The sequence below is a fragment of the Mesoplodon densirostris genome, chromosome 18 (genome assembly GCF_025265405.1).
Source record: "Mesoplodon densirostris isolate mMesDen1 chromosome 18, mMesDen1 primary haplotype, whole genome shotgun sequence".
NCBI classification, from domain to species: Eukaryota; Metazoa; Chordata; class Mammalia; order Artiodactyla; family Ziphiidae; genus Mesoplodon; species Mesoplodon densirostris.
The window spans coordinates 43607809-43631682 of record NC_082678.1 but is presented as its reverse complement, the minus strand read 5'-3'; the positions used below and the strand labels follow the sequence as shown (position 1 = coordinate 43631682).

General features: G+C 61.7%; 2 protein-coding genes across 2 annotated transcripts; both read left to right on the top strand.

Moving 5' to 3' along the window:
• Positions 1–141: 141 nt before the first annotated feature.
• KDM6B (lysine demethylase 6B) lies at positions 142–20971 on the top strand. Its single transcript, XM_060081052.1, is given in 25 exon segments — positions 142–252; positions 7172–7289; positions 12192–12311; positions 12602–12735; positions 12828–12969; positions 13174–13272; positions 13372–13591; positions 13700–13792; positions 13877–14038; positions 14121–14294; positions 14392–14736; positions 14851–15144; positions 15146–17019; positions 17129–17255; positions 17383–17488; positions 18378–18583; positions 18706–18770; positions 18854–18925; positions 19024–19172; positions 19339–19453; positions 19553–19740; positions 19924–20065; positions 20351–20477; positions 20591–20761; positions 20857–20971. Coding segments are annotated over 21 exon segments (4890 nt in total). The 5' UTR covers positions 142–252; positions 7172–7289; positions 12192–12311; positions 12602–12735; positions 12828–12832; the 3' UTR covers positions 20881–20971.
• Positions 20972–22434: 1463 nt separating this feature from the next.
• Positions 22435–23390, top strand: TMEM88 (transmembrane protein 88). The gene is made up of 2 exons (XM_060082400.1): positions 22435–22675; positions 22800–23390. Exons 1-2 carry the CDS (start codon positions 22466–22468, stop codon positions 23067–23069), a joined length of 480 nt encoding a protein of 159 aa, XP_059938383.1. The 5' UTR covers positions 22435–22465; the 3' UTR covers positions 23070–23390.
• The last annotated feature ends 484 nt before the right edge of the window (positions 23391–23874 follow it).

The window sequence follows — 23874 nt, the reverse complement described above, 5'->3', positions numbered from 1 at the left end:
TGCTGAGGCGAGCGGAACCGGCAGAAAGCGGGGCGGAGCCTGAGAGAGGGACTTAGGCGCGGGGAGGGGCGGGACCATGAGAAGGGGGCGGGGCTGGGCGCGGGGAGGGTAGGGGGGCGGTGTTTGTGTTGGAAAATCCAACTGCGCCACGGGGCGGAGCGGCCCCCCCAGCCCCGGCCTGGGAGAGGGGGGGCCGCTCGACCCCCTGGGTGACCTTGGGGAACCTGAACACCTGGGACACCCCAGAACCAGGTAACGGGGAGCCGCGAAGGCGTCTGGAAAGGGAAACCATCTCCGCGCAGTGGGGCGGGACGCCTGAGTCGCAGGAAGGGTAGAGCTGGGGATGGACGTTCGGGTCTCTGGAAAGGAAGGCAGTGGGAAGAAGACTGGGCGTAGGACATCTGTGTCCCCTAGAAAAGAGCAGGGCGGGGGTGAGGGAAGAGCTGGGCGGCAGATGTCCTGGGTTCCGGATGTCGACAGGGGCCTGAAAGGACTCCCTGTTCCTCTTGGGCTGGGATTCCCCTTCCCGACCCTAGGGCGGGGGCGGGGCGCGGCGGTCCCTAACTGAAGGGCAGGACCAAAGATCAGGGTTTGCAGTTAGGTCAGTGCGACGGCCTCTTGAGGGCGGGTGTAGTCAGGGATGTGTCTCAGGTCCCGGGCCGCGCCAAGTCTCCCTCTGGCTCTTCCCACGGGTGAGGTATGTAGCCTCAGCTCTGACCCTCACACTGGGAGCCCCGACAGCTTCCCAGCGGTAGCCTTCGCCCCCATCCCCTCCACCGCACGTCACCTCCCTGCACTCGGCCTCACCCCAATAGTCTCTTCATCCCCGGTCCTGCCCCCACTCTTGACACCTCCCGTTCCTAGCTTCTCGCCCTTCTCGGGCCCTTCTCCGCTGAACCTTCGCGACGTAGCCGCGAGATGGCGAGAGCGAGACGCACAGCGCGACTCAGGGGCCTCGGGTGGGGAATGTGGCCGTGAAAGCAGCCAAAGCCCCTCGCCCCGGCCAGAGGGAAAGGTGGGCTGAGGTGCTTGTGTGACTTCCTGTCATCTCGGTCCCCCTCACAGGAAATTGTGGTCGGGAGGGCAAAGGGCATGGGCGGGGGAGGGGGTAGGGACTCCGCCTCCCGGAGCTGGGGTAAATAGTGGGGAGGGGGCACGCGGGCAGGTTGCTAAGCAACGCAGATTCGCTTCCTGTCTGCCGCGGCTTGTGGTTGATTTAGGATGGGAATTGGCAGAGTCGGGGGCTGGGAGACTGCGGCGAAGGTCGAGGGCAGGTCGCCTGGTTCTCGAGACAGGGAGATCCCTAGGAGGATGCAGGGGAGCAGCGAGCGAGCTGCGCTGCCACAGAAACGGACTCGGCGTTGGTCGGGAGGGAGGCGGGACCCAGGCGCGGCGCTGAGCTCTGCTCCCCTTCCCTCCCGGGGGTTGCTTGCCCTGTTGCCAGAGTAACTGGAGAGCTAGACTCAGGAGCCGGATTCCCTAACTCTCGCGTCCGCCCAATCCGCTCCAGCGGCTGCCTCTGACATCAGGGCCTTGGCAGCCAATGTGGAGGAGGCATCGTAGAGCGACAGGAAGAGGGAAAGGGGAGGGGAAGAGGTGGAGGCTGGGAGGGGGTAGCTGCCCGGGACCCGCACGTGCACTCCCACACGCTCGCGCCCACTCCCCCTCCCCGTGCCGCACGAGCCCGAGTAACCCCCACCCCCCGCGCCTGCGCGGCGAGTCAGTGCTTGCCGCTTTCCCCAGTTACCCCCATCTAGAGACTCTGTTCGCAAACTAGTACTGGGCTGCACTCACTCCTCAGCCCCGGGGGGACCCAGGCGTCTGGGTCCGCTAGCCTTTCTCTGGGTCTCCAGCAGTTACTGCCCAGCCTGGCGTGGGAGGAGCCAGCTACCTGTTCCCCACCAACCCCCAGCTGGCGCCCCACTCTCCCAGGTGGGCTGGGCGGAGCTGTGGTTTCCGGCCCCATATGCTCCGCCGCTGCCTTCCCGGGCTCTGGCTAAGGTTGCCTCTCCAAGACGAACGGAACGGGTATCAGCACCCCTTCCCGAGGCTTCACTCTCTCGGGCTCAGCTGCTGTTGGTGGCTGGGGAGGGCGCTGCGGGGAAGCCCCGGACGGGCCAGGTGACTCTTCCCGGACCATCACAACCCGTCTTCGCGTGAATTCCTCCCCTTTGATGTGCACCAAAATCCTTCTCATGCCTAGCGTTTCTTCTCCCCCTCGCCGTGGTGCTCTTTGCGCCTCCCTCGGCTCCTTTCGGGCTGCCTCTCCCGGTCTTCACTCGTCCTTCTCGGCTTCTCCCAGTTATATAACTCTTCCTCTTGCCGTGTCCTGATTTCAACTCCACAGACTCCGCCCTGGAACAGCGCGGGGAGGGGCAGGAGAATTGGGACCCAGACAGATTCCGGCTGGCGGCCGGCTGGGGCACGGGGGATCCCGCTGATGGGAGACGGAGCCCCGCGGGACCTGGTGCCCCCGCCCCCCACCTCCCGCCCCCCACCCGAGATCTCGCCCAGGAGAGAGAAGGCACAGTATCTCTGAGAGGCGTGTCGGGACTCCGTCAGAAATGTGGGTTGGGAGGTCAGGGCTGGAGGCGGAGAGGAGGAGCCGAGAGGCCTGAGTCCAAGGGATTGGAGCCGCGTTGGGAGCAGAAGATAAGGGCGGGACGCCTGGGTTCCTTCCTTCCTCTCCTTTTTGGGTTCCCAGAATTCTTAAGGCTATTTCCCAGGAAGCTTAGCCTGAGGCTCCTCTCCGCCCCTCGGGGTCAAAGGTCTGTGTTAAAGGTGGCCTGGGATGATGTCACCAGTGCACGTGCCCTTTCCATTCCGGCCCCCTCCCCCCACCACACCCCCCGCCCCGAGTCCAGTTGCAACCCCGTGCCATCTTTTTTCCCTCTCCCTTCCTTTGGCCTTAGCGTCCTGCAGGTGGGAAACCCTGGCCTGGAGTCTTGTGAGGGGGAGGGGCACGGGTGTGGTGTGGTGGACTTTACCCCTTTGCTGGGCGAAGCGAAGCCTGGGTCACTTTTCCCTAGACTGGCACAGAAGAGCTTTTCCTGCAAGCCCCCCGTCCCTCCTGGAAAGAGTCTCCCCAGCAGTCTTTTTACTTTCCCACCTGCTGCATTACCAAGTGTCTCATTGCCCCCTCCCCCGCCCCCGTATTGAGTTGAAGTGGGAGTGGTTGCCAGATAGCTACCTCCCAGAAGAGCTGTGTGGTATACTGTGTGGATACCAGCTCAGCCCTGACCTTAATCAATGGCACCCCACCCCCAGCCCCAACAGTGAGGAAAAGGGTCAAGAAACTGTATTAGACTGAAAAGTCAGGGCCTTTATTCTGTCTAGGTGGGTGGATCTCTGTCTCTTGAAGGAAGGGGACTCAGTTGATAGCTATGGCTGCCCTTCTCTATTAAGTCTTGGGATTGGTTATGGTATTGGAAAAGATTGGTTTCTCTTTTTGTGTACCTTAGGGCTTGGGCTGTCAGATCAGACCTGGATTCCATTCCCAGCTCTGCCACTTAGTGGCTGTAGAGACTTGGAAAGGTCACAACCTCCCCGTGCCTCATATTCTTAATCTGGAAAATTGAAATATTAATACCTACCTTCTAGGCAGTTGATAGGAAAAAAATGAGATAATTTATGCAAAGCACTTAGCACAGTGCCTGGCACAGAATGAACACTGAATGAATGCTTGTTATGAAATGCTTATTATTATTAAATGCTGTTTTTTTTTTATTATGGTTGGTAGGCCTGCTTCAAACTGGCCAAGACCTTAGGAGTTCTCCAGGGAGGAGTGGAGAGTTTGTGCTAATTTGGTAGGGGGGGCGGGGGGCCCGGGGGAGGGGGCTGGAGATTAGCTTCCACTGCATTGTGCACTTTATTTGATGAGGGCTTTAGTCAGATTTGTATTGCTTTCTTTGCGATTATTTTTTCCCCTTTCTCGCAGAAGAAACAGCTAAGACTGTACCTCTGGCTGTGAAAATAAAATAATTGTATTGTGGTTCTTGATTTTTGAGCAAGACCCCAGTCCCCTCCCATGCTCTTTGGAGCCTTTCAGTTTTACAGAGGGACTCCACAGTTTCCTTTGCGGGGACAGGGCTGGCTGAGGGGTGTGTAAAAGGTTCGGGTGGGTGGGTAGAGAGACTAGTGTTGGGGGCTGGGGGGGGGCGGGTAGTTAAAGGAAGAGACCGGAAGGGAGGAGGAGGGAGCCTGCTGGTGGGGAGGGAGGGAGGGGAGGAGGAGGAGGAGGAGGTGGTGGTGGTGGTGGAGGAGGAGGAGGAGGAGGAGGAGGAGGTGGAGGAGGAGGAGGAGGGGGGGAGGGAGGGGGTTGGGGAGAGCCTGCTACAGTTCTTTGTTTGACTCCGGGACTCAGGGACGGGGAGGAGGAGGGAGGGAGGCAGAGGCTGCAAGCGCCGGGGCAGGCCCAGGAGGCAGAGGAGGGACCGTCTCCCCCGCCCCCCCAGCCCCCACTCCCCCCCCCCGCTGCTCCCCCCCCCTCCCTACCCGGACTCCGGGGGCACCGCCGGGGGACAGACACCCAGCAGGTAACCCCGGCCTGGCTCACCCTCCCTTCTCGGGTTTTCCTCCACACCCTCCCAGATGACCCCTTTCCCCGGTTCCGTCTCCCCGTTTCCCCCGGCCTTGCCTCTTTGCCCCCGGCCCTCCTTGTTCCATCTCCCCACTTGGGCTAGTCGCCCGCTGGCCGCGCCGCTGTCTCGTGCAGCCCAACTCCCTACCCCTCGACCGACAGCCTGTGCGCCCCAGGTCTGCCCGCGGCACCTTTCGGGGCTCTGTCTCGCTGCTTCTCCAGGCTTTGCTTTCCTTCCGACCTGTCCCCTGGGGCTCTGAGGAAGGAGGGAGTCCCTGTCCTTTTCTCGTTTCCCCAGTTCCCCGCCCCCCAACTCTGGCCCCTTTCTCCTTCTAGCAGTATCTAGGGGTGGGGAGAGAACCGGAATTTGGGGGGCCCTCTGGAGAGGCAAGGGGCTATGTGTCGCGGGCGAAAGGGTCTGTGAGTGTGTTGGGGGCGGGGGCGGGGACGGTTAGAGACCCGGCTGCCTCTCTGTTGTCCCTTTAAATGGCCCTCACATTTCTGGGGACTCGTGGGGGGGAGGTGGCAAGCCTCTGCCTGGGGGGCAGGGCCCTCTGTTCGTCCACACAATCAGGGGTGGTAATGATTTAAAGGGACAGCCTCGGTGTGGCCGCTGCCACCCTGCGCCAGCGGGAGGGGGGAGCCGGCAGGCCTTGTCTGGGGAGGCTTGGCTGGCGAGCAGGGCATTTGAGGCTGAATCTGTTTCGGGGCCTGCCAGGTCTGGGACAGTGCTGCGGATGGGACCTGCACGGAGGGGTGACAGCTTGCCTGGGGGGCACTCAACCTGGATCTTCTCCAGGGCCCCACCTTTGGGTTCATGGACTCTTTGGCCAAGAATGCTTGAGTCTAAACTACGGAGTCTGTCGGCCACCAGGTGGGGGCCACCGGCAGGTCTGCAGGTCAGCAGCCTGTCCTGGGCACACTGGAGCTGGCCCTTCAGCTTCCCCTTTTGTTGTTTGGCTCTGTGCACAAGAAAGCCCCAGCCCCTCCCCCAGCTCCCCCTTCCCGTCCACATGCCCCCCCACCACCACCACACACACCCACCCCAGCTGTTGGACAGATGAATTACAGCCTCCGGCTTGGGGCCAGGGCTGGTGAGGGATTAAAGCTCTGGGGCTGGCCCTTTAAATGGCTGTTGGCCCCTCCCCCACTCTGCTGTCCAGACACCCCATACACACCCCGCTGACCCCCTTGGCTGACCCCCTTGGCTGCCCCTCACTCCTCCTCTTGGTCTGTCCTAAGGCCCCTCCCCAGCATCCCCTTCTTCCCCAACACAACCACAAATACAAATGCTACAAACACACACACACACACACACACACTCACTCTCTCTTTCTTTCTCTCTCTCTCTCTCTCCCCCTCCCTCCCTCCCTCCCTCCCTCTCTCTCTCTCTCTCTCTCTCTCTCTCTCTCTCTCTCTCTCTCTCTTACTCACTCACTCTCTGGTCTCACATTCTGAGTGTCCCTGTCCTGGAGGGTTCCAGCCTCAAGCTCCCTTCTCCAGCAGAAGGACCTTGCCTGCCTGGCCTCCCTAGCCTGCAGCTGACCACTACCCTGGCCAGGTGAGGGGCCTTGCATGGGTCAGAAATAGCACCTCCCCTGGGGGCAGTGTCATCAGCAGCTGAGGCAGCTTGCAGCACATTGCATCATGGAGGCTGGGGGCTGGAGGCCTAAGCCTCTGGGGCAGGGGGAAGGATGGGGGCTGGAAGGACAGGGAATGGAGAGGCTAGACTGGGAGCCCAAGTGTCTGGGTGCTTAAGGGCAGAGAACTGTGACTAAGAGGGCAGAAAACATAGGTCCCTGAGGAGTGAGTTTGAGGTGAGGCAGACTTAGGTCTGACCCCTGGATGGACACCAGATTCTTGGCCCTGGATCTAGACACCTAACTTCTTGTCTCTGAAAGTTAGAGGAGGGGAGGGAGTGGGCCTCTATCACCTAATTGGGCCACATAGAGGAAGGAGGTGATGGGGAAACAGGATATGGCCTTGATGGGTAGACGGAGGGGAGGCTTGCAGCAGAGGCCACTTCCAGACCCAGGCCCAGAGTCACAGTCCTTGCTGAGGAGAAAGGCTCCTCCCTGCTGGGCCCGTTCATCTAGTCTGGCCACCTGTGCTGCTCACCAAGACCTGCCAGCACCAGCCTGGTGGAAGGAGAGGGGGCAGAGTCCAGAAGGTGGGGTTATCTGGTGCCTTGATAAGGTTAGGGAGGAGGCAGAACTGAAGGAAGAGTTTCTGTGAGCCTGAGGCCGGGACTGAAGCTGACCTGGGTGCAGATGTCAGAGGCAGTTAGGGCTACTCTGGGGCCAAGGACTCTCAGCAGGAGGGTCCAGTCAGAAGAGGGATCATGGGTTGGGTGTCCACTGTGGACTTAACGCAGATGCTGTAGCATGCTCCCCTCACTCCCTGGTCCAGGCTGCTTCCTAAAGGGGAAGGCTGGAGGACCACTCTTGGGTTGGCTTTTTCTGGTTGCCATGGAAACATTCTCTCATCCCATCTGACCACCAGAGCCAGGTTTCTCCTCAATAAGGGGACAGGGGGCATAGGAAAATTCTCCAGCTTGGGAGATCCCACCTCTAACTGGCTTTTTTCTTTTAGGTTCCCCCAGGCACCATGCCAGCCCCGTAGTACCACCCACCCCACCCACTGTGGTCTGCTGCACCCTACTGCTGGGGCACTGGCTCCAATGAGACAGGGCACACCAAACTCCCATCTGGTAAGTCCTGCCCCTGAGCAATGCAGCGCCTCCCCGCAACAGTCCAGCTCTGCACCATATGCAAGAAGGATTGATATGATCTAGATCATGCCCACTCCTCAGAATGGTCCCGTCCAACTCTGAGCATCCCCCCCACCATGAGGTGATTGAGTGGTTCAGTCTTCCTCATTTACGGAGCTCCCCTCTGTTGCCTATGAATGGTTCATCCCTGTACTTCACCAGCCTCTCAACTACCACCAAAGAATCACCCCCCCTTCCCCCTCCCCCCCAGTGCTACAACTCAGTTACTTACCGAATTGAATTAACCTGGGGTTTGCAGGCCAGAAAGTAGAGATAAGATACCTGGAGGGATTTTTTTTTTTTTTTTTTTTTTTTTGGAATGAGGAGGTCTTTGCCCCTATAATAGTTGTTGAACAGCCTGGCTTATGGAGGGTGATTGGGAACTGATTTGGAGAGATAGTGGAGGCCATTGTCACAAAAACCTGCCGTTGCATGGCAGTCTTGGCATTCCCACCCTTCCTTCCAGATCCCTTCGGTTCCTTTCTCTCCCTGCTGCACCACAGCATTTGCCCCATACATCCTAAATCTTACTCCTCTTGTGCTTCCCTCTCTCCTTCTGCCACTTCTCTGCCTAAGGCCCTGCTCCATCCCATCCCCCATTCTTCTGTAGGAGAAAAGATGGTACCTAAGCCAGAGACTTAAGTTCTCTGAGCGTGTGTTGCTCTTCTCTACTTCTCACTAAGTTTTGAGTGGGACTGTTTTCTTCTATGTATCTCTCACTATTTGGCGAGATGGTTTGCACATTGGGGTGCCTCAGTGGAATTGCGTTGAATGAATGTGTTAACTGAATGAGCTTCAGGGCCAAGAAACCAATGGCTTCTGAGAAATGCTGCACAGCCTCCTACCTACACCTTCTCTAAAGACATGAGACATTTGGGATGGTACTGTGGGGTAGAGCTGAGGGGCAGGCTGACCTAGGAAGTTGTCCTGTGAGGATAAAACCAACAGAGAATAGTACAGAGGCATTATAGAAGAGTGGTAAGAATAAGGCTCTGGAAAGAAGCCTAGCTCTTACTCTCTCGTGGAATGACCTTGATAGAGTTATATAACCTCTCTGAGCCTCAATTTCCTCATCTGTAAAATGGGGTAGTACTATGTCAGGTTCTGGAGAGGGGTTTTTTAAAATGTATATAAAGTGCTTAACACAGTACCTGGCATGTAATAAGTATTCAGTAAATGCTAGCAATTACCATCACAATGGGAGCCACAGGGAGCTGTGAGGATAAGTGAGGATGTTGAGGAATAGGACAGAACTTAAATGAAGGCACCCAGACCTCCAAATGCTTGACTCAAACAGAAGGATCACTGATCCAGTAAGACATCAGGATTCAGGGGAGTGGGGCGAGGAGTCTGCCGGGTCAGCCTGCACCAGTGTTTCCCTGACTCTGTTCAGGAACATGAAGGCAAACACAGAAGGGCATGTGCAGAGAGACACACGTGATCACGGCAAGTGATGCAGAGGCAGTCCCAGACAAAAGACCGAGACAGGAGCCAGGCAGACACACAGACAGAGACAGCCCCTCGGAGTCGTGTAGACAGGCATAATGACAGGAACGCGTCAGACACAGGCACTGAAGGAGACAAGATGAGCAGATATGCAGGTGCACACGGAGACAGACACCGGGACTCACACACAGCCGACCTTGTCAGACAGACTGGTGAACACAGCGGTCCAGTCAGAGGCAGACACAAGGCTCGCAGTGACACATAGCGGGCCAGGGCCGGCACTGTCACTTCTCGGTGGGGGGCGGGGAGGGGCCAGCAGCGGGGGAAGGCTGGGGAAGGGAATCCCGAGCGGGCGGCCTGCCCGGGGTGGCTGAGTCAGAGCGGAGCCCCAGCCGGCGGCCCTCCCCTACGCCTCCCCCTCCCCCAGGTAAGAAGCGAGCTGTAACCCCTCGCTTCCACCAGGCAGAACAGGGCCTGACAGGGAGCGGGACGCGGCGGGGTTCCCGGGCCGGCCCCACCTCCTCGCGCGTGCCGCGTGCCTGCTAACTCCCTGCTAGGTAATACCCTAACTGCGGGGTCTTGTCTTTGGCCGGCACGTGAAGCTGCGTGCTCACGTCTGGACCCTCATCCCGCGCGGCGGGAGCGGTGTGCGGAGGGGCTCCTCTGGCCTGGAGCCCAGAGAGAGTTAAGTGGGTGTGTTTGATAGAGTGGGTCCCTCTCGGGGCGCTAGGGGGAGGGGGCCGGTTAAAGTCCCCGAGTCCAGAGCCCGGATGGAGGGGGCGGAGCTGGGCTTAGCCGGGAGTGCCCGGATGGAGAGGGCGTGGCCTCGGCAGGAGAAGAATTAACCCTTTCTGAGCGGCTGACTCCCAGTACTGTGGGTCCGACTGGAGAGGCTGGAATGCCTGCCCCAGAAGTATGCCGTCCTCTTTGGCCGTGTGCGTCTACCTCTCATCTGTCTTTGAGGAGTCTCTGGGTGTCTGTCTTTGTGCCTGCCGGTGATTGTCCCCTCCCCTGGGTTAGTACGGACGCCGGGAGTCGGGGAGGGCTATTCCTGCCCCAAAGCGAGAGTGGAGGTGAGAGTGGACCGCGAGCCGGCTGCTGGCGCCTGGGGAACAGGTGTGACCGCGGCGTCGGGGCTGCCCGGCGCGGGGAGGGGCCGTCATGGGGGAAGACGAGAGGGGAAATTCCGCGGGACCGATGGGGAGCGATGTGTGGGCTGAGTTGTGTCTGCCTCTGACTGTGTGTGTCTGTGTGTGTTCAGGGAGGCGGGGGCTGAGTCAGTGGGAATAGAGGAAGGTTTTCTGGGTGACTCACGCTCCCCCACCCCAAGCCTGAATCAGACCCCGAGGGAGGGCTTTGTACAGGAGGCGGATGGGAAGTCAGGCGCCTGGGTCCCTGGTGGGGACAAGGATCCGAGGTGGTTGGCGAGAGTGAGTGTGTGTTTAGTGTACAGGAAGTTTTTGTTCTCAAGTGAGGGCTGCTGTATTCCGAGTACCGGCGTAGGGGTTTGTGGATAGAGGTGGAAAGGGGCTGGAGGACGGGACTCGCTGTTTGAGGGAAAGCTGAGTCAGTTCCCCGTGGGAAAGGGGAAGTGGTAGAGGGGAAGTGTCATCATCGCAGAAGGGGAAGCTGCATTTCCTGGTAACTGGCAGCGCCCTCGGCACCACTTCCCAATCGGGGATCTGTTCCTCTGATGTCTGGACCCCGGGTTCCCCGTTTTCCCATGTCTGGTCCATGGGTCCGGGGACTTAGGTGGGGGCAGCCGGTCAGGGCTATGCTTGACCACAGTTAAGCGCTGTACTTGGCCCAGGGCTTGGTAACTGACATAAAGGCTGTATGGTGAGGAGAGAGAGTTCTGACCGAAACTCCGCGTGAACCGCAGAGAGGGTCCACAGAGCCCAAGCGCCTACTAGGGTTCGCCGGGGAGTGGCACGCCGGGACCTGTAGGGTCCAAGCGCTTGCGTGCAAACAGACGACCTTGCCCTGCAGATCGAGGACTGTTTTCACCACAAACCCGAATGCCCTTGTGGGCTGGGTGGAAATTTCCCCACAGCTCAGACTTCTCTCGGCGAAGGCGAACTTTCCAGCCGCCCCCAGCCCCTCGTCGCGCGTTCTCCCCCGGCTTCCTGCCCGGCGCTAGCTCCAGCTGGAGCGCTGGCCCCGCCCCCGCCGCTTTGTACTCTACACTCGCCTCTCGCAGCTCTTTGTACTCTAGACTCTCAATGGACCGATCCCGGGAGCGGAGCCGGCTTCCTACCTGCGGGGACGCGGGGTACGCGAGCAGGACGCGCGGGGACCGAGATCCTGGGCTCAGAGAGGCGAGAAGGAAGAACTGGGGCTAAAGGGAAGGTGCCCAGGAAGGGGAGCGCTGCTCCCGTCGTGGGTCGAGCCAGCACCGACGGGAAGGGGTTGGGGGGGGTGAAGGAGGAAGTGAAACGGGTTCTGGGTTCTTTAAGGGAGTGGGCGGTGAGAGTGGGACAAGGGTGATGTCACCGCCGGGCGGGCCCCGCCCCGCCCTCCTCCTTCCTCCCTCCTCCTTCCTCCCTCCTTTCTCCCTCCCGAAGGACCCCCCCCCCGTACTCTTACACACGCCGCTTCCGCTGCGCAAGTAGCCACGTCACGGGCAACCCCCGAAATCCCCCCTCCCTTGGGGGGCGGGGGCCACGTGGGCCGTGGGGAACCGCGTGGCCCCGGCGGGGAAGGGCATAGAGGATACGGGAGCCACGCGAGAGGGGCCACTCGGGACCGCTGTGCGCGACTTCTCAGAAGTTGGGGGATTAGAGGACGGTTTTGGTTTTGGGGGTCGGTTGGTATTGAAGGCCTACAGAGCCAGGGGAAGTGGAGGAGCTGAAGGAACTGGGTATGAAGCTGGGGGCTTGACCATGGTTTGGGATGGGGGTCAGGCGTGGAGGGTGGAGCGCTCAGATCGCGGCGCGGGCAGGTTTGGGTGCCGTAGAAGTCGCCGTGAGTGGCCAGCCCTAAACAGTTCCTAGGGGGTGGGGAGGTCAGGCACTGGGCGAGGTGAAGTGAGAAGGGGGAGCGCCGCCTGTGTCGGCGTTGTGCATCCGTCTGCTGTCCGTCGGTGTTAGGCGGCGGGGCAGGGGGCGTTTCGGACGGTCTAGCACGGACCACCGGCGGCTCTGTGGGCGCGTGGGACTTGCGGGTAGCTCCATGTCCCAGGCCGGCCCGACCGTGCGACCCGCCGCCTTCACCCCGCACGGGTCTCAGGCTCCGCTTGCCTCGACCGGCCTAGTGTCAGCTTGGAGATGGAGACCCTAGGTGGGAGCCGCGGGGTCACGTCGGGGTCACCCCGGGCAGAGCCTGTCTGACCGGCTCCGCCGCCCCTCCTCCCCCGGCAGCGGCCGGGCTAACCTCGCTCCTATTGGTCCCGGCCAGGCTGTTACTGAGGCGGAGACACGGGTGATGATTGGCTTTCTGGGGAGAGAGGAAGTCCTGTGATTGGTCAGGTCTCCGGAGCTCGCCGACGCCGGGAGAGAAAGCTCCCACGGAGGCCGGGTAAGCGGCCGCAGCGCTGCAGCTCGGCCTGCGGGGCTCCCGGCTGGAAGCCTAGCAGCGCAGCCACCCCATCGCACCGACTGGCCCTCCCGCTGCCCCCACTCCCCTACGGTTCCTTAGGCCGGGTGGGCCGCTCCTCAGGGATAGCCAGCCCTGCGCAGATCACAGACCTGTGGGCGCCACAGCCAGGCCAGCCCAGCCCAGCCTAGTCCAGCCCAGCCCAGCCTAGCCTGCGGCCCCGACTGTGTGCTGGCCCGCTCACCTCACTCCTTTCTCCCTCCTCTCCGTAGAATTGGCTGTGAAAGGCCCTGAGCGACCATCTGGGGGCACTGGGCACTCCTGTCAGAGCGGCTGGAGCCGGACCATCGCCCCAAGGAGCTGGGGCAGGGGGCCGTGCCCGATCTCTGGGGCCACTGCTGACCTGGTAAGGGAAGACGGGGGCCGGGTCGGCTGTGTGTACCCTGACAGCTCAGTCTCTGTCCCCAGTAGGATCATAATCTCTTCTCCTTGACTCAGGCTGGATGCATCGGGCAGTGGACCCTGCAGGGGCCCGCGCTGCACGGGAAGCCTTTGCCCTTGGGGGCTTGAGCTGTGCTGGGGCCTGGAGCTCCTGCCCGCCCCATCCCCCTCCTCGGAGCGCATGGCTGCCTGGAGGCAGGTGAGAACTTGGTCTGTCTCTCTGCCTCCAGGCAATCCTCTTCCCATCTCTGCTCCTCAGTCTCTGTGTCATTCTCATTTCTGCCATCCCGTGGGCCTCAGTGCAGTCTTCAGCTGCTTTCCCTTGTTTCTTCAGTCCCCTCCTTCCTAGGGAGGGACAAGACTTCCATCTTGCTGTACATTAACAGAGCCCTCCTCTCTCCAGGTGCTCTGCCAGCATCGGGCAGCCCCCACTCCCTGCTCCCCTACCTCCTTCACACGGCAGTAGCTCTGGCCACCCCAACAAACTGTATTATGCTCCAGGGTGAGTGAGGATTGAAAGGTGCTGGCGATGGGAGGTAAGGCTGGGGCCTTGAAAGAGTTCGCCAAGCCTTGCCACCTCCCCACCCCTTCTGCTCTGTAGGACACCCACCCCAAGACCCCTCCATGGGAAGCTGGAATCCCTGCATGGCTGTGTGCAGGCATTGCTCCGGGAGCCGGCCCAGCCAGGGCTGTGGGAGCAGCTTGGGCAGCTGTACGAGTCAGAGCACGACAGTGAGGAGGCTATACGCTGCTATCACAGCGCCCTTCGATATGGAGGAAGCTTGGCTGAGCTGGGGCCCCGCGTCGGCCGACTACAGCAGGTGGGATGAGGCGGGACACAGAGGGCTAGGATTGTGCGTTCTGACTCAGTGCCCTCGTCTTACGTCTGCCTCTGCCCTGTGCTCTGCACTCTTCCCCCACCTCCTCAGGCCCAGCTCTGGAACTTTCATGCTGGCTCCTGCCAGCACCGACCCAAGGTCCTGCCTCCCCTGGAGCAAGTGTGGAACTTGTTGCACCTTGAGGTGAGGCTGGGACTGGGCGGGCTAGGGAGGAGGGCTGGGCCAGGTCAGCACCGGTACCATTCTCTCTCCTCTTTCCGTCCTCAGCACAAACGGAACTATGGGGCCAAGCGGGGGGGTCCCCCGGTGAAGCGAGCCGCCGAACCCCCGGTGGTGCAGCCTATGCCTCCTGCAGCACTCTCAGGCCCCTCGGGGGAGGAGGGGCTCAGCCCTGGAGGCAAACGCAGGAGAGGCTGCAACTCTGAGCAGGTATGATTGTATGTGGGTGGGCCAGCAGCGAGTGGGCAGTCTGGGGCGAGGAGTGGGACTCTCACACTCTGTTTTCTTCCAGACTGGCCTTCCCCCAGGGCTGCCGCTGCCTCCGCCACCATTACCCCCAGCCCCACCCCCGCCTGGCCTAGCCACCAGCCCTCCATTCCAGCTGACCAAGCCAGGGCTGTGGAGTACCCCACATGGAGATGCATGGGGCCCCGAGCGCAAGGGTTCAGCACCCCCAGAGCGCCAGGTGAGCACCTCTCTGTGGCCCTCTCACCTCTTACCTCTTACCTCCAAGTCCCTGTGTCCTCCGTTCCTCACGCAGTGTCTTCATTTCTCGCCCACAGGAGCAGCGGCACTCGCTGCCTCACCCATATCCATACCCAGCTCCGGCCTACCCTGTGCACCCCCCCGGCCACCGGCTGGTCCCGGCTGCACCCCCAGGCCCAGGCCCCCGCCCCCCAGGAGCAGAGAGCCATGGCTGCCCGCCTGCCACCCGTCCCCCCGGAAGTGACCTTAGAGAGAGCAGAGTTCAGAGGTCGCGGATGGACTCCAGCGTTTCACCAGCAGCAACCACCGCCTGCGTGCCTTACGCCCCTTCCCGGCCCCCCGGCCCCCCCGGCACCACCACCAGCAGCAGTAGCAGCAGCAGCAACCCTGGTCTCCGGGGCGTGGAGCCGAGCCCAGGCATTGTGAGTGACAACTGCAGGTGGCGGGCGGAGCGGGGTGGGGTGGGGGGGGCGTGAGTGGAGCCGGTCTGGGGTGGCTGGAGCAGCCCTCTGACCACCGCCGTCCTACACTTGCAGCCCGGCGCTGACCATTTCCAAACTCCCGCGCTGGAGGTCTCCTCTCACCAAGGCCGCCTTGGACCCTCGGCACACAGTAGTCGGAAACCATTCCTGGGGGCTCCCGCTGCCACTCCCCACCTGTCCCTGCCACCCGGCCCCTCCTCACCTCCTCCCCCACCTTGTCCCCGCCTCTTACGCCCTCCACCACCCCCTGCCTGGCTGAAGGGCCCAGCCTGCCGAGCAGCCCGTGAGGATGGAGAGATCTTAGACGAGCTCTTCTTCGGGGCTGAGGGACGCCCCCGCCCTCCCCCTCCCCCCCCTCCCCCACCGCGAGGGCTTCTTGGGGCCTCCGGCCCCCCGCTTTTCTGTGGGCACTCAGGATTCGCACACCCCTCCCGCTCCCCCAACCACCAGCAGCAGCAACAGTGGCAGCCACAGCAGCAGCCCTACTGGGCCTGTGTCCTTCCCCACACCTTCCTATCTGGCCAGAAGTATGGACCCCCTTCCCCGGCCCCCCAGCCCAACACTGAGCCCCCAGGACCCACCTCTTGCACCCCTGACTCTTACCCTGCCTCCAGCCCCTCCCTCCTCTTGCCACCAGAATACCTCAGGAAGCTTCAGGCGCCCGGAGAGCCCTCGGCCCAGGGTCTCCTTCCCAAAGACCCCCGAGGGGGGGCCGGGGCCATCCCCAGGCCCCCTGAATAAAGCCCCCCAGCCTGTGCCGCCCAGGGTTGGGGAGCTGCCTGCCCGAGGCCCTCGACTCTTTGATTTCCCCCCTACCCCACTGGAGGACCAGTTCGAGGAGCCAGCTGAATTCAAGATCCTACCTGATGGGCTGGCCAACATCATGAAGATGCTGGATGAATCCATTCGCAAGGAGGAGGAGCAGCAACAACACGAGGCAGGTGTGGTCCCCCCGCCTCCTCTGAAGGAGCCCTTTACATCTCTGCAGCCTCCATTCCCCACTGACACAGCCCCAGCCACCACTGCTGCCACCGCCACCGCCGCCACCACCCCGGCCACCCAGGAAGAGGAGAAGAAGCCACCACCAGCCCTGCCACCGCCGCCGCCTCTAGCCAAGTTCCCGCCACCACCCCAGCCACCGCCAACCGCGCGAGCCCCACCAGCCAGCCCGGCCAACCTGCTCAAGTCCTTGGCCTCCGTGCTGGAAGGACAAAAGTACTGTTACCGGGGGACTGGAGCAGCTGTTCCCACCCGGCCTGGGCCCTTGCCCACCACTCAGTATTCCCCCGGTTCCTCTTCAGGTGCTACCGCCCCACCGCCCACGTCCGCGGCCCCGAGCGCCCAGGGCTCCCCACAGCCCTCCGCTTCCTCGTCATCTCAGTTCTCTACCTCAGGCGGGCCCTGGGCCCGGGAGCGCAGGGTGGGCGAAGAGCCAGCCCCGGGCCCCATGACCCCCGCCCCCCCGCCCCACCCCCTGCCGCTGCCCCCTGCTCGCTCTGAGTCTGAGGTGCTAGAAGAGATAAGTCGGGCCTGTGAGACCCTTGTGGAGCGGGTGGGCCGGAGCGCCGCAGACCCGGCCGACCCAGTGGACACGGCAGATCGAGCGGACAGCGGGACTGAGCGACTGCAGCCCCCAGCTCAGGCCAAGGAGGAGAGCGGTGGGGTGGTGGCCGTGGCACGACCAGGGAGCAGCAAGCGGCGGCAGAAGGAGCACCAGAAGGAGCACCGGCGGCACAGGCGGGCCTGTAAGGACAGTGTGGGTCGGCGGCCCCGGGAGGGCAGGGCCAAGGCCAAGGCCAAGGCCAAGGCCCCCAAAGAAAAGAGCCGCCGAGTGCTGGGGAACCTGGACCTGCAGAGCGAGGAGATCCAGGGTCGTGAGAAGGCCCGGCCGGATCTGGGCGGGGCCTCCAAGGCCAAGCCGCCGGTAGCTCCGGGCCCTCTGCCAGCTCCTGCACCCTCTGTCCAGCCCACACCCCCGGCAGCCCCTGTCCCTGGGAAGAAGGCTCGGGAGGAAGCTCCAGGGCCACCGGGTGTCAGCCGGGCTGACATGCTGAAGCTGCGCTCACTTAGTGAAGGGCCCCCCAAGGAGCTGAAGATCCGGCTCATCAAAGTAGAAAGTGGTGACAAGGAGACCTTCATTGCCTCGGAGGTGGAAGAGCGGAGGCTGCGGATGGCAGACCTCACCATCAGCCACTGCGCTGCCGACGTCGTGAGGGCCAGCAAGTGAGTTCGGGGGGGCTGTCGCCGCTGAGGCTGCTGGCCTGGCCCGGCGGGAAGCTCCCTTCCCCCAGCACTCTGATATTCCTGTCCTCATCTCACTGTCTTTCTACAGGAATGCCAAGGTGAAAGGGAAGTTTCGAGAGTCCTACCTTTCCCCTGCCCAGTCTGTGAAACCGAAGATCAACTCGGAGGAGAAGCTGCCCCGGGAAAAACTGAACCCGCCCACACCCAGCATCTATGTATGAGTGCCCTGCGTGCTCAGAACCGCCCCTGCCTGAGGGTTCTAGGACAGTGTTGGGACTGTTGGGGCGCCCTGAGCCTGGGACGGGCCTCTGACCTCAGCTCTGTCTCCTGGTTGTTCTGCAGCTGGAGAGTAAACGGGATGCCTTCTCGCCAGTGCTGCTGCAGTTCTGTACAGACCCTCGAAATCCCATCACCGTGATCCGGGGCCTGGCAGGCTCCCTGCGGCTCAGTGAGTGTGGAGGCGGAAAGGCTTGGGGAGGGCTGGGAGGATCTGGAGCTTTGGGGCCCTCGGAGAGCCCCCGCTCTGGAAGACCCAGGGCCACAGCTGTAGTGAGCTCTCCTCAGTCACGTGTAAGCCATCTTTGAAGAGTGCTCTGAGTGATGGGTCAGCTGACCTCAGGCTTTCCTCCCCCCATCTGTCTGTCCCCAGCAGTAGGCAGGTGAGAAGGGGATGTATCTCGGGATCTGGTTACAGTCACTTCTGGTTTTCTTGGTGATTAAGGATGAGAAGAATACAGGTTGTGTAAAATCCAAGGAGACCCATGGTTTGGGGCTTTCTCTTTTTCAACCTTTTATTGTGCACAATTTCAAATACCTTCCAAAGTAAAAGGAAACCATACTGAGTTATAAAAATTAATCTTGTTTCCTGTAAAAATTAATCTTGTTTCCTCTGTTTCCTTGTAGCCTTCTCTTACCCACATATCCTTCCTTTCCTCCAATGTTACTGAAGCACGGTCTAGGCTTTTACTTGATGAAATCTTTCATTGGATCCAATGATAACTTAAACTGTTAGTCATTGAGCACCTACTGTGTGCCAGGTGCTTTGCACATGTGGCCTCATGGACACCTGAGGACTGGTGGAGGGGCTGGGACCCAGAGCAGCAGTGGGAGAAGGGGGGGGTTGGTTATGATCCAGGTAAAGGCCAGGCCCTGGGAGGGCCAACCCTCCCAGCTTCATGAGGGGCTGGGGTTCTCGCCTGTTCTTCCTGGGCTGAGCTTTGAGAAGCCTGTGTCCACTGTGTCAGAGTCTTGGGGAGCAAGAAGGGAGAGGGTGAGTTGGGGCCTCGCTCCCCGCCCTCTGCCCCTGCCCCAACACTCTGCTCGGCCCTCCCTTGCAGACTTAGGCCTCTTCTCTACCAAGACGCTGGTGGAGGCGAGTGGTGAGCACACGGTGGAGGTGCGCACCCAGGTGCAGCAGCCCTCAGATGAGAACTGGGACCTGACAGGCACGCGACAGATCTGGCCCTGCGAGAGCTCCCGTTCCCACACCACCATTGCCAAGTACGCGCAGTACCAGGCCTCATCCTTCCAAGAGTCCCTGCAGGTGAGAGGCGTGCACAGGCAGAGGCGGGGGTGCGGAATCAGGGGACTTGGAGCTCCGGCTGCGGTGGGAGGGCTCCTGGAAGGCCGCTGACCCAGGCCTGCCTAACCCCTGTGACCAAGCAGGAGGAGAAGGAGAGTGAGGACGAGGAGTCCGAGGAGCCGGACAGCACCACGGGAACCCCTCCTAGGTAGGGACGCTTTGCCTCTGCCCTTCAGGACTCCTTCCTTTCCCTGCGCTTCTCCACCAACCTGTGCTCTTTTCCCCCCGCAGCAGCGCACCGGATCCGAAGAACCATCACATCATCAAGTTTGGCACCAACATCGACCTGTCCGATGCCAAGCGGTCAGTGGGGCTGAGGCCAGCAAGCTGGGGCGGGAGTGCTGATGGGTCAGCAGAGTCGGGGTAGCTGCTCACTTCCGTTGCCTCCCTCGCCACGGCAGGTGGAAGCCCCAGCTGCAGGAGCTGCTGAAGCTGCCCGCCTTCATGCGGGTAACCTCCACGGGCAACATGCTGAGCCACGTGGGCCACACCATCCTGGGCATGAACACAGTGCAGCTGTACATGAAGGTCCCAGGCAGCCGAACGCCAGGTGCGCTCTTCACGGGGCTGCGGAGTTCGACGCGCGCGCGAGGAGCGCGGGGGGCGGGGCTGCCGCCAGCGCTCCTCCGTCAACCAATGAGTGCCCAAGGGCGGGCTTGTCGCGCAGCGTAGGCCCGGCTCCGACCAACCGTGCAGTTCCCTGTTGCCCCCTTCAGGCCATCAAGAGAACAACAACTTCTGCTCGGTCAACATCAACATTGGCCCAGGAGACTGCGAGTGGTTCGCGGTGCACGAGCACTACTGGGAGACCATCAGCGCCTTCTGCGACCGGTGCGCGCCGCCCTCCGCCCACCTCCTCGGGTAGATAGACCCCCCACGCCCCGTCCCTGGATTCCCAGATTTCCATCTGACCCTGTGGCCACCCTCCAGGCATGGCGTGGACTACCTGACGGGTTCCTGGTGGCCAATCCTGGATGACCTCTATGCTTCCAACATCCCTGTGTACCGCTTCGTGCAGCGCCCCGGAGACCTTGTGTGGATTAATGCGGGGACCGTGCACTGGGTGCAGGCCACCGGCTGGTGCAACAACATCGCCTGGAACGTGGGGCCCCTCACCGGTGAGGGGGCGGGGCCGGTGGTGGGGTGAGCCACTCAGCGGTGAGGGGCTGGGGCCCCTGGGGAGTGAGCCCCGTCGGGGGAGGGCGGGTTTGGAGGGCGCCAGGCCAGCCGTGAGGGAAGGGGCGGGGCCCAAGTGTCTCGGGCTGTTGGGGAGTCCTGTCGTGACCCTCTCTGGCCCGCAGCCTATCAGTACCAGCTGGCCCTGGAACGATACGAGTGGAACGAGGTGAAGAACGTCAAATCCATCGTGCCCATGATTCACGTGTCCTGGAACGTGGCTCGCACGGTCAAAATCAGTGACCCCGACTTGTTCAAGATGATCAAGTGAGGGAGGGCCCTGTTTGGGAGGGAGCTCATCTCCATCCGACCTGGCCCGCCTTGTTCTTCCTGGTTCCAACCCCTCCTCCCCCGCCTCTTACCGCGTGCCCTGCAGGGCTGCTGTGCTGGGCGGCTGACAAGGCCCCTGCCCTGAGAAGGTTTGTTTTCCAGTGATCCAAGTAGACAAAAACCACATGAAACCTCCACTGTGACGGGGATGTGTCGGGGGCTGTGACCCGGGCCCGCACCGGGGAGGCCCCGCCCCGCCTCACCACCTCGCCCCGCCCGCAGGTTCTGCCTCCTGCAGTCCATGAAGCACTGCCAGGTGCAGCGGGAGAGCCTGGTGCGGGCCGGGAAGAAAATCGCCTATCAGGGCCGGGTCAAGGACGAGCCCGCGTACTACTGCAATGAGTGCGACGTGAGTGCGCCCTCTCTCCCTCTAGCGCTTCCTCGGAGGGAGGCGCTCACCTCCGGCCTCCCTCCCTCCCTCCTCCCTCCCTCCTCTTGACCGCCGCCTCCTCCCCGCCGCAGGTGGAGGTGTTCAACATCCTGTTCGTGACGAGTGAGAACGGCAGCCGCAACACGTACCTGGTGCACTGCGAGGCCTGTGCGCGGCGCCGCAGCGCAGGCCTGCAGGGCGTGGTAGTGCTGGAGCAGTACCGCACGGAGGAGCTGGCGCAGGCCTACGACGCCTTCACGCTGGTGAGGGCCCGGCGGGGCGGGGACCCGAGGGGGCGCCGGGGCGGGCCGGGGGTGGGCGACCGCGCATCCTGAGCCCCGCCCGCTCTCTCCCGCAGGCCCCGGCCAGCACGTCGCGATGAGGCCGGACGCCCCGCCCGCCTGCCCGCCCGCAGGGCGCCGCGGGGCCACCAGCACACGCCTGGGCTGGACCTAGGTCCCGCCTCTGGCCGGGAAGGGGGTCGGGCCCAGCCCTTCCACCCCATTGGCAGCTCCCCTCACCTAATTTATTAAGAAAAAGAATTTTTTAAAAAACAAATATGAGGAAAAAAGGAAAAAAAATGGGAGACGGGGAAGGGGGCTGGTAGCCCCTCGCCCACCAGCGCCTCCCCTCACCGACTTTGGCCTTTCTAGCAACAGACACAAGGACCAGGCTCCGGCGGCGGCGGGGGTCACATACGGGTTCCCTCACGCCTGCCAGCCGCCCGCCCGGCGCAGATGCACGCGGCTCGTGTATGTACATAGACGTTACGGCAGCCGAGGTTTTTAATGAGATTCTTTGTATGGGCTTTACCCCTCCCCCAGAACCGCCTTTTTTACTTCCAGTGCTAGCTGTGACCCCTGTACATGTCTCTTGTTTATTCACTTGGTTATGATTTGTATTTTCTGGGTTTTTTGTTTGTTTTTGTTTTTTGGTTTTTAATTTATAACAGTCCCACTCACCTCTATTTATTCATTTTTGGGAAAACCCGACCTCCCGCACCCCCAAGCCATCCCGCCCGCCCCTCCAGGGACCGCCCGCCGCCGGGCCCTCCCTGCGCCCCAGTGTGTGTCCGGGCCCGGCCCGTCCGTCTCCACCCGTCCGCCCGTCCGCCCGCCCGCGGCTCCAGCCGGGTTCTCATGGTGCTCAAACCCGCTCCCCTCCCCTACGTCCTGCACTTTCTCGGACCAGTCCCCCACTCCCGACCCGACCCCAACCCCGCCTGAGGGTGAGCGACTCCTGTACTGTAGGGGAAGAAGTGGGAACTGAAATGGTATTTTGTAAAAAAAAATAATAATAATAAATAAATAAATAAATAAAATTTTTAAAGTTTTAAAGAAAGAACTATGAGGAAAAGGAGCCCCGTCCTTCCCAGCCCCGGCCAATTTTAAAAACACGGACCTTCCCCTTACAACCCACCCACCCCCCTTTTCTTTTTAAGCGTGAAACAGCCCAGGGCCAGGGCCTCACTGGGGCAGGGACACCCCGGGATGAGTTTCTCTGGGGCTTTATTTTCGTTTTGTCGTTTGTTTTTTTATCTCCTCCACGCTGGGGCTGCGGAGGGGTGGGGGGTTTACAGTCCTGCCCCCTCGCACTGCACTGTCTTTCTGCCCCAGGGGCAGAGGGGTCTTCCCAACCCTACCCTTATTTTCGGTGATTTTTTGTGTGAGAATATTAATATTAAAAATAAAATCAGAAAAAAAATCTCTTTTCGATAAGTGCTGGTGGTAAGCAGGGAGAGCACTGGGAAGAGGGCGGCGAGACCGTGATTGATGGGGAGGGGAGCCCCTCCCCGGAGGCGCCTGTGGAATGTCCAGAGCTCGGTCGCTCCTCGTTATGGGGGGTGCCTAATCCTGGAGCCACATTCCAGGATAAGGGGGGGTGGGTGGGGAGAGGCTGGGCCGGGGGAGGGGCAGGAAAGAGGGCTATAAGGGCCTTGGCCCAGGCGGGAGGAAGCCAGGCGGGCCATGGCGGATGTCCCCGGGTCGCAGCGACCGGTTCCCGGCGGCGGCCCTGAGCCCCGGGACCCCCTGGACTGCTGGGCCTGCGCTGTGCTGGTCACCGCCCAGAATCTGCTGGTGGCTGCCTTCAATCTTCTCCTGCTGGCGCTGGTGCTGGGGACCATCCTGCTGCCCGCTGTCACCATGCTAGGCTTTGGCTTCCTCTGCCACTCCCAGGTGAGTGTGCGCCCCGCGGTGTGCGTGTGGGTGTCTGGTGACGGTGGCGGTGGGGTCTGTGGGCCACAGCCTCTCCCGGCCTGGGCTGTTTGGCTTGGGCCTCATGCCTCTTCTCCTCCCACAGTTCTTGCGCTCCCAGGCACCCCCTTGCACCGCGCACCTGCGGGACCCGGGCTTCACAGCCCTGCTGGTCACCGGATTCCTGCTCCTCGTGCCGCTGCTCGTGCTTGCCCTGGCCAGCTACCGCCGCCTCTGCCTCCGCCTCCGCCTGGCCGATTGCCTCGTGCCTTACAGCCGAGCCCTCTATCGGCGCCGGCGCACCCCGCAACCGCGGCAAAACCGGCCCTCGCCAGGGCCCCAGGCCGTTCCAACATCAGGAAAGGTCTGGGTCTGAGGACCCTCGAGTCAAAAACAACCCCGAGGAGTGCCCTCTCTCCCGGTCAGCCCAAGGACTTGAAGCCCGGGGGTCTCCCGACCTACCCTGTCCCCGCTCCTGCCTAAGCCGGGTCCCAGCATCCTCTTGAGGAACAGAACGGCAGCATCTGTGGACCCAATTCTGGTGAAAATTCGCCACACCCCGGAAAACCCACTTTCCGCTCTCAACCCACATCTGAATCCTAAACATCTGGGCTGGACCCTACATCCCCCACCCCCCTGTGAATAGGACAACTGAACCTCGGTGGTGCGCTGGTGCCCTCCTTTTCCGGTGCTGCTCCTAGTATTTACGGGCTGTGGGGTGGGGTGGGGTGGGGTGGGGTGGGCGAGGTTGGAGGGGAAGGAGTCATCACACGTCAATAAAGAGTTAATGAACTGAACGCGATCCTGGGATCCTGTGAACAGAAGGGCGGCACAAATACTATCAATCACTTCTGCAACGTGCCCAGGAGCAGGAAACAAGCGGGTGGGCGGGGTGGGGGTGGGGCGTGGCTCTACTGCGCAGACCGGAGCATCCTTCAGCCTCCTGGGAAGGAGGCCTTCCTTCCCTTATCGCATTAAGCCGTTCTTCCTGGCCAGACCCCAGAGCTCTGTCCCTGTCACCTCCTTATCAATAGAATGGAGGGAGCCCGGCCTCTGTAGCCTGCCCTGTTCCCCTTGGGGACCTGAGCCTGTTCTCTGACCCCAGCTTAGAGGAACTCAATGTTGCCAGGCCGGAGAGAGAAACAATGGGCCTTCCGGAGCAGGATGACACCCCCTCCCGC